This window comes from Babylonia areolata, chromosome 9, assembly GCF_041734735.1.
Source record: "Babylonia areolata isolate BAREFJ2019XMU chromosome 9, ASM4173473v1, whole genome shotgun sequence".
In the NCBI taxonomy this organism is placed as follows: domain Eukaryota; kingdom Metazoa; phylum Mollusca; class Gastropoda; order Neogastropoda; family Buccinidae; genus Babylonia; species Babylonia areolata.
Window position 1 is genome coordinate 36,916,409 of NC_134884.1, and position 9,565 is coordinate 36,925,973.

General features: G+C 43.8%; 1 protein-coding gene across 1 annotated transcript in view; it reads left to right on the plus strand.

Moving 5' to 3' along the window:
- The window catches only part of LOC143285423 (sodium-dependent proline transporter-like), a 46,119-nt gene extending 38,049 nt beyond the window's left edge, over positions 1-8,070 (plus strand). Inside the window, exons 10-14 of the mRNA XM_076592683.1 lie at positions 271-402; positions 2,423-2,522; positions 2,833-2,933; positions 5,314-5,481; positions 7,804-8,070. Coding sequence (XP_076448798.1) covers positions 271-402; positions 2,423-2,522; positions 2,833-2,933; positions 5,314-5,481; positions 7,804-7,971 — 669 coding nt within the window. The 3' untranslated portion in view covers positions 7,972-8,070. The remainder of the gene's footprint in view (positions 1-270; positions 403-2,422; positions 2,523-2,832; positions 2,934-5,313; positions 5,482-7,803) is intronic.
- The last annotated feature ends 1,495 nt before the right edge of the window (positions 8,071-9,565 follow it).

Sequence of the window (9,565 nt, forward strand, 5' to 3'; positions counted from 1 at the left end):
TATGTGTGAAGACCAGACCGACAAACAGTGGCATTCCTAAAACATTTAAACAGTGTCGATTTATAGTGGTTAAGGCTATGTTTATTTTAAAATATAGTGTAGATTATGTGACGGCTTATACAAAGTCAAAGTGGTGGTGCCTACGATGTTCATGTCTATTGATTATAAGAGTGGTTGTTGGTGAAGACTGATAATGGATAAAAACAAGCAAACAAACAAACAGCAAACAAACAAAACTCAGTGGCCTCCGTGGCTGTGGGCTCTTTTCAGTTTGGCATGTTTGAAACAGTGGTGAGCGGAATGGTGGACGCCTTTCCCCGCCAGCTGTCCAAGAGACGGGGCACTCTCACCTTCGTCCTCGCCATCGCCAGTTACCTCATCTCGCTGCCCATAGCAACCAGGGTAATTTGGGGGAGGGGGGGAGAGGGGGCACTGGGGGGAGGGGGGTGCCTTGCTTAACAGGGCAGTATGGTTGCTGTTGTTGTTACTGTAGTTGTTGTGTGGGTTGTTAGTCCCAAAGCCAGCAGCGTAATGGGGATTTAGGGTGCCATGCTTAACAGGGCAATGTGGTCGTTGTTGTTGTTGTTTTTGTTGTGTACGCTGTTAGTCCCAAGGCCACCAGGCTAATGGGGGGAGGGGGGGACCGGGCTTCCTTGCTTAACAGGGCAATATGGTTGTTGTTGTTGTTGATGTGTGTGCTGTTAGTCCCAAAGTAACCAGCGTAATGAACGTTTAGGGTTCCTTACTTAACAGGGCAATATGCTTGTTGTTGCTGTGTGTGCTGTTAGTCCCCAAACCACCAGCGTTATAGGGTGTTGTGTTCTGACTGTGTTGCTCCCATGACTAGCAAATCAGTTCCGGCTTAGTCTGTTGATGACATCTGATAAAGAAAGCGTTGTAAAGAATGTGTCTATATACTTACATAAAGCATTCAAGTTACGATCAGTTATGATGTCATAATTCCTTTGATGATTGTTTCACCTTGTGCACTTTATTGTATTATAATGTTGTATACTGCACTCCCTCATGCTGGGCAATGGTTTATATGAATAAATCATCTGAAACCGAACCCCACGACTTGCTGGCAGGTCAAACTGGTGGTGGTGGGTGGTATGTTTGGTTGGTTGATGGTGGTGGTGATGGTGGTGGAGTGTGTGTGTGTGTGTGTGTGTGTGTGTGTGTGTGTGTGTGTTGTTACTCCTATAGCCACCAGAGTAATCAAAGGGGGTCTGTGGTGTCTGGTGATGCTCCCGAAACAAGGCAAGGTGCTCCTGAAACAAGGTGCTCTTTATAGTGATGATGGTGATGGAATGTGTGTGTGTGTGTGTTTGTGTGTGTATGTGTGTGTGTGTGTGTGTGTGTGTGTGTTTGTGATGGTGATGAGGTTTGTTGTGGTTGTATGAGGAGGAATGTGGCAGAATGGTTAAGATGCTCAGCTGCCAATATAGGGTCCGTGATGGTCCGTGACGGGCGCAGTAGCCGAATGGTTAAAGCGTTGGACTTTCAATATGAGGGTTCGAATTTCGGTGACGGCGCCTGGTGGGTAAAGGGTGGAGATTTTTCCAATCTCCCAGGTCAACATATGTACACACCTGCTAGTGCCTGAACCCCTTCGTGTACTTGTATACGCACGCAGAAGATCACATATGCACGTTAAAGATCCCGTAATCCATGTCAGCGTTCGGTGGGTTATGGAAACAAGAACATACCCAGAATGCACGCCCCCGAAAACGGAGTATGGCTGCCTACATGGCGGGGTAAATAAACAAAACAGTCATACGCGTAAAATGTTACATGTTTGTCTGAGTGTGTATGTGTGTGTGCTTCAAATCTGATTGAAAGACGCAGGAAACGAATGATGAGCACCAAGTGGCAGCCGTCAGTCGGCTTTACCCAGGTAGGCAACCTGTTGTGCAAATGACCCCGTGTTTGTAAAGCGCTTAGAGCTTGGTCTCCGACCGAGGATAGGCGCTATATAAGTATCCGTATCAGTCATTCAGTCAATGGTGTGGGTTCAAATCCCGCTTCGCCTTTTCTCCCAAGTTTGAATGGAAAATTAAACTGAGCGTCTAGTCATTCGGACAATTCGTTTAACTTAAGTGGCGCGTGCTGCACGCACTTGGCGCACTGAAAACAACAAACAAACACAATGGCAATGAGAGTGTTGTCCTCTGGCAAAATTCTGTAGACGAAATCCAATCTGATGGGTACGCAAATATAGAAGCATGTACTGAATGCCTGACTAAGCGCGTTGGGTTATGCTGCTGTCAGACTTCTACCTAGCAGATGTGGTGTTGCGCATATGAATTAGGCTGAGCGCAGTGACCCCTCCTTTAGAGATTGAAACTGAAACTGTGGTTGTGGTGCCTTGCTAATGGGACAGGTGTGTGCGTGTGCGTGTGTGTGTGTGTGTGTGTTGCAGGGAGGTATCTATGTGTTCCAGTTATTAGATTGGTACGTGTCGGCGTTTTGCGTCCTGCTGACGTCATTGATAGAGTGTATCATCATTGGCTGGATATATGGTGAGATGGGTTACCTTTCAACCTGTTGTGTGTGTGTGTATGAGGGGGGCGGGGGGGGGGGGGGGCGGAATTTGGTGTGTGTGTGTGTGTGTGTGTGTGTGTGTGTGTGTGAGCGACTGTGTTGAGGCCTATGTTTGGTTTGCGCGCTTGTGGTGATGTGTGTGTGTGTGTGTGTGTGTGTGTGTGTGTGTGTGTGTACATTTCAGTGAAGTGGACCTTGATGTTTTTGTGAAGTCTATGTAACAGACGGATGGCCGTTAACTCGTTGTGAAGTGTGTGTCACTGACGGGGTGCCCGGTTGTTTCTGCAGGCGTGGACCGGTTCAGCGGCGACATAGAGCTCATGCTGGGGCACCGGCCTGGCCTCTTCATGAAGCTGTGCTGGTGTTTCGTCACCCCCTTCCTCATGCTGGTTAGTGCACACTGCGCCTGTGGGGTGGGGGGATGCTAGGGGCTCTCTCAGTATAAATACAGCATCGACCACGCCTTCTGAAAATCATGTGCTAGAAGTTTTTCACTTTTCTGTTGCTCTCTTTTTTGTTTTTTTGTTTCTGTCTCTTTTCTTCGTTTGCTGTGTATTGTATGTTGTTGTTTTTTTCTGCCTGACTTGTCCATCCCTCTTTCTTTTTTTTCTCTTTTTTCTTTTTTCTTTTTTTTTCCCCAGCAAGCGTTGACACATTTTTCTCTTTCTTTTTGTGCTGAGTATGATGTATTACTACTACTACTACTACTACTCTATACTTATTGAGCGCTCTCCTCGGGAGCTCAAAGCGCTTTACAATAAACATCAAACACAGACACACGCAATGACTTGCAAAAGGTACTGTCTTTTGTATTCTTCTGATTCTACAAGTTTTCTTCCTTCACTGTTTTATACTTTTCCTGCCCTTCCAGTCTATTCCCTTTTCTTTCTTTCTTTTTTTTCATAGCAAACCATAACACTTTTTTTTCCCAGTAATTAAAATTAAAACAGTAAAATGATGAATATTCAAGATCTTGTTGGTATTGTTTTTCTCATCCTCCTCCTCTTCCTCCTTTACCTCCTCCTCTCCTCCATTTCCTCCTCCCCATTCTCCTCCTCCTCCTCCTCTTCCACCACCATAACCCTCTTCTTCTTCACCTCCTTCTGCTGCTCTTTGTGCATTCGCATCTGCTTATGCTTCTTGTCAGTGGCAGTGGTAGCATTTACATACCTTCGTGCCTGTCCAACGTGGGTTTAAAGAAGATTTCTCTCTCTCTCTCCCTCTCTCTCTCTCTCTCTCTCTCTCTCTCTCTCTCTCTCTCTCTCTCTGTGTCCGTACTGGATGTCAAAACGTATTTACTTTTAAGCATAGATCGACACAAAGTATTCAATGGCAAGATTCAGGCTTGGTATTTCTGAAAGTGCAGTACATTATTACCGGTATATAATACATAATGCAGCTGATCTAAGGTGCAAACTTTGCAACAAGGAGGAAGAAAATGAAGTACATTTCGTCCTAACTTGACCTGTCTTGCAGGACTTAAGAACAAGGTATATATATCATCTAAATTCTGTAATTTTCCCAGTCAGCATAGATTAGCATTACTCATGGCTTCTCGGCATGAACAGACCATTAGCAATTTGTCAGTTTATTTATTTAAAGCATTCAGACTGCAATCAACTCTGATGTCTTAAAATACTGCAGTTTGTTCTTGATGATATGGCCGCTTATTTCTTCTTGTTTTTCTTACATGATCATGTGTATGTACCCCTTCATGAGGGGCAATGGCCAAAACATGAATAAATTGTCCATATCCATATCCCTCTGTCTCATGCACTTGTGTGTGTGTGTGTGTGTGTGTGTGTGTGTGTGTGTGTGTGTGTGTGCGTGCGTGTGTATGTGTGTGTTTGTTTGTTTGTGTGTGTGTGTGTGTGTGTGTGTGTGTGTGTGTGTGTGTTAGGCTTGATAGTCATTTAGAAAGTATGTTGTTTCCATTGCCAGTTTCGAATCATGTATAAAACAAATGAATCAATATTCATATGTTGTATGTATTCATACGGTGTGCATGTGTGTAGACGCACGCAAGCGATCCAACGTTTGAATTATGATGTTGATTCTGGTGTGAATGAAATGATCTACAAGTACCATGAATAGCTCGACCCTCTTTGGGGTTCAAGGAAACATGCATGTATCACGGCGATGACGTGTTTCACCCAGTCTATATAATTGTCCCTGTATTCCCTGTGTCCCACTCCCTGACCCCCCAACCCACCCCATTGACACGGGCAAAATGGTCTCGTCATTAAAATGTTTGAGTTCTCTCTCTGTCTCTGTCTCTCTCTCTGTTGTTGGTATTTCAGGCTGGCAGCTGTGTTGCAGTTTTTTATTTATTTTTTTTACATTTGTGTGTGTGTGTGTGTGTGTGTGTGTGTGTGTGTGTGTGTGTGTGTGTGTGTGTAGTGTGTGTAGTGTGTCACTTGCTTCCGTATCGTACAGATGTGAGTGATGTTGTGTCTCTTAGTTTGACGCTGTGTTATACTAGTACATTATACATGTATTTAGAATAACAATATTTACATGCGTGTATGTTTGGGTGTCTCTTAGAACAACGGCGGATGTGTAAGTCGGCCAAAGTGCTAATATCTTCACCGTAGGAAAATAAAGAGTCATTCATTCATTCTCTCTCGCTCTTTCTCCCTCTCTGTCTGCCTCCCTCCGTCCCCCCGCACCCCCACCTTTTTTTTAATTTATTAATGCACCCACCATCCGCACTGTTTCAGTGGCAATGACTCCCTTACCCCCACATACACACCCACTTTTCTTCACCAGATGGCCTTCATCTTCACCACCGTGACCTACAAGCTGCCGGTGTATGACGGGTACGTGTACCCGACTGAGGCCAACTTCCTGGGCTTCCTCATCTCCGTCATCCCGCTCATCCCCATCCCCATCTTCATGGTCCGGGAGCTGATGAGGCACCGGGGGTCCCTCAGACACGTGAGTGAGGGTCTCCTTTTCTCTTTCTGACTATCTGTGTTTCATTGTTTATTTGTTGTTGTTTTTTTTCTGTCGTTTCTTTCACTTTTCGTCACTGTTTGTATCTGTGTCTGTCTCCTCCCGCTCTCTCTCTCTCTCTATTACTCACGCACGCACACACGCATACATACACGCACGCATGCACGAATGCACGCGCTCACGGCACTGTCTGTCTGTCCGTCTGTCTGTCTCTCACTTTCTCCCTCAGTCACACACACAAACACACACACACACGATCTACCTGCTTGTCTGTAGGTATATATATATATATATATGTATATGTATGTATGTATGTATGTATATATAAACATACAAGGACACTATGAAATAAGTGCTGTGTTTGAAATAGAAAATCTGTTTAAACAATAGCAACAACAGCTGTAGGAAAGTACATCTGGATTTAGTTTGATCGCACAGTGATGCTAAAAAAGATGACCATGCCGACAACGATAATTATAATGACAATAAACAACGACGAGGACGACAACAACTCGCCGCTGGGGCCCGTCATTAAAAAAAAAAAAAGTTCGGTTTTAATGCTTCCCAATTATAAAACCACTCGGCGGTTTGGCCCGTCTTTATCATTCTTCTTCTTCTTCTTCTTAGTGTTATTAGTATCATTATTATTTTGTATATTTTTTTCAAGATCTGGTTCAAGATGTGGCATAGAGGTAACGCGTCCGCATAAGAAGCGAGAGAATCTGAGCGCGCTGGTTCGAATCACGGTTCAGCCGCCGATATTCTCTCCACCTCCACTAGACCTTGAGTGGTGGTCTGGACGCTAGTCATTCGGATGAGACGATAAGCCGAGGACTCGTGTGCAGCATGCACTCAGCGCACGTAAAAGAACCCACGGCAACAAAAGGGTTGTTCCTGGCAAAATTCTGTAGAAAAATCCACTGCGATAGGAAAAAACAAATAAAACTGCACGCAGAAAAAAAAAAAGGGGGTTGCGTTGTAGTGTAGCGACGCGCTCTCCCTGGGGAGAGCAGCCAGAATTTCACACAGAGAAATCTGTTGTGATAAAAAGAAATACAAATACAATTACAAATACAAATGCTTTCCATCCCGGCAGCGTCGGAGTCGGTTAGGCTTCTGATCCAATGTTCACCAGTGATAAGTATTCGAAGCCCCGTTTTCAGCATGGTGTTGTGCTCTTAGGAAAGGCATTGTACTTTTGATTTTTCCTCCACCAAGGCGAAGTTCACGGGTACCTGACTTCGGTTGGGGAAGGTTAAAACAGCGGAAGCAAAGGATTAGGCCCCGCCTTCTCACTGTGCCAAGTTCAAGAGACAGTCGATATGAATTCCACTGCCCCGCGATGACCGGTACAAGGCTCTGGGACATTTTAACTTTTCACGTTTTAACCACTCAACTGTTGGGCCAAACGCCTGTCATTTAAGTATGGTTCTTAACGTTTTAACCACTCGACTGTAGGGCCAAACGCCTGTCATTTAAGTATGGTTCTTAACGTTTTAACCACTCGACTGAAGGACCAAACGCCTGTCATTTAAATATGGTTCTTAACACTTTAACCATTTGACAGTTGGGCCAAGCGCCCGTCATATATTTAAGTATGGTTCTTAACGCTTTAACCACTCGACAGTTGGGCCAAGCAGCTGTCATATATTTAAGTATGGTTCTTAACGCTTTAACCACTCGACACGTGGGCCAAGCGCCCGTCATATATTTTAGTATGGTTCTTAACGCTTTAAGCACTCGCCAGTTGGGCCAAGCAGCTGTCATATGTTTAAGTATGGTTCTTAACGCTTTAACCACTCGACAGTTGGGCCAAGCGCCCGTCATATATTTACGTATGGTTCTTAACGCTTTAACCACTCGACAGTTGGGCCAAGCAGCTGTCATATTTTTACGTATGGTTCTTAACGCTTTAGCCACTCGACAGTTGGGCCAAGCAGCTGTCATATGTTTAAGTATGGTTCTTAACGCTTTAACCACTCGACAGTTGGGCCGAGCGCATGTCATATGTTTAAGTATGGTTCTTAACGCTTTAACCACTCGACAGTTGGGCCAAGCAGCTGTCATATATCTAAGTATGGTTCTTAACGCTTTAACCACTCGACGTTTGGGCCAAGCGCCTGTCATCTATTTAAATATGGTTCTTAACGTTTTAACCACTCGACTTTCGGGCCAAGCGCACGTCATATATTCAAATATGGCTCGGTTTTAATGCTTCCCAATGCTTAAGCCACTCAGCATTTGGCCAGATCTGTCATACATATAATTAAAAAGTTTTTGTTTTGATGCTTTCCACCCCCACAGAGGTTCCTACAGTGCCTGCAGCCAGACCCTACCTGGGGCCCCTCACGGAAGGAGTACCAGCCGATGTACGCCCAGCAGCTGCCGTCCAAGAGGAGTCCACTGTCCACCATCTTCAAGCGGCACGTGCCCAGAACGGACAACGTCACTCACACCTCCTCCCATGTGTGATGGAGGTGTGGGTGGGTGGAGAAAGGTGGAGACGTGGTGGTGGTGGTGAGATTAGGTTTAGGGGGGTGGTTAGAGTGGAGGTGGATGTGTGGGAGCGGGAAGGGGGATGCGGGGGTGGGGGTGAGCGTTAGTTCGTGTGTGTGTACGTGTGTGTGTGTGTGTGTGTGTGTGTGTGTGTGGCATATGTGTGTGAGGAATTAATTGGTGGAGAGATTAAGGTTTAAAGGGGATTTGATCTGAATAATTCGAAAGGGCTGTGTGTGTGTGTGTGCGTTTGTGTGTGTGTGTGTGTGTGTGTGTGTGTGTGTGTGTGTGTGTAAAGTTAGTTCACGTATCATATGATTGTGTGCACGTATGTATGTTAGAAACCTTTTTTTCAATGATAGTTTTTATTATTATTTAGTATTCTGCTTTATATTTGCTTATATATATGTGTATATATATTTTAAATGTTTGTGTGCTCAGATGTTAATATGCATGGGCGTGCATTGTTGGCGAGAATGTTTTTATGACATAGTCTTCCAGGACATCATATATATAACATATATATTTATAACATATAAACAATTTTTTAAAAATCGACTAACAGAAAAACCAAGCGTCTATAATTTGCATTCATGTCTCGACTACGCTCAATTTTTGCTATGCTACCAACATTTCCAGCACTGGTATATATTTTTCTTTGTCATCCATTGTATTTGATGGATTTTTGTAGCATTGCTGTTTAATTGGAATGTTGTGCTGGTTTGAAAGATCGTGTAGAGTGTGTGTGTGTGTGTGTGTGTGTGTGTGTGTGTGTGTGTGTGTGTGCGAGTGTGAGTGGCGTGAAAAATGACAAGAAAATTGTGTGTGTGTGTGTGAGTGTGAGCGGCGTGAAAAATGACAAGAAAATTAACTTTTTCATTGTTAAATCCGAGACGCGTTTGTCGCAATGGCAGATTTACAGAGGTTTGATATTGCTGCTACGAAATAAGTATATCTTTTGCATCGAATCGTATTGTATGTCACTATTGTCAGCATTGCAAGTGAAGAGAAACAACTGGTATAAATAGATATGTTTGTGTTATGTTTATCATGTCATTAGCTCGCTCTCTGTGTCTGTCCGCCTGTCTTGTTTCTTGTTCGTTGTCTCATCAAAACATTTTTCGGGAGCTGAACCGCGCGCGCGCGTGTGTGTGTGTGCGTGTGTGTGTGTGTGTTCTTCAGTTTAACGTCTATTCACTATAAGTGTTTTTAGACGGAAAGGAGTAAAGTGGTGTATAAAGGAAAGGGAATGCATGTGAATATTAGTGGGGGAAAAAAAAAAAGAAAAAGAAAAAAGAAAAAAAGCTCATGTTATGTATAAGAGGAAAAGTATATTATAAGAAAAAGTCTAAAGAGGTTGTGGTGTGTATTGAATGAGTTGTCATGGGAAGGAGAATATGTACATGCATATCAACAAGTATTAACCTACAACAATGTAAATATAAATAACAGTATTAAATATAATACATCAAAGGAGGATACCAACTGGACTGGAGTTTAAAATTTTTGAAAACATTCAAAGCAATGAATAATCATTCAAAAACTTTTCAGTGGCTAATGAAATATTGGA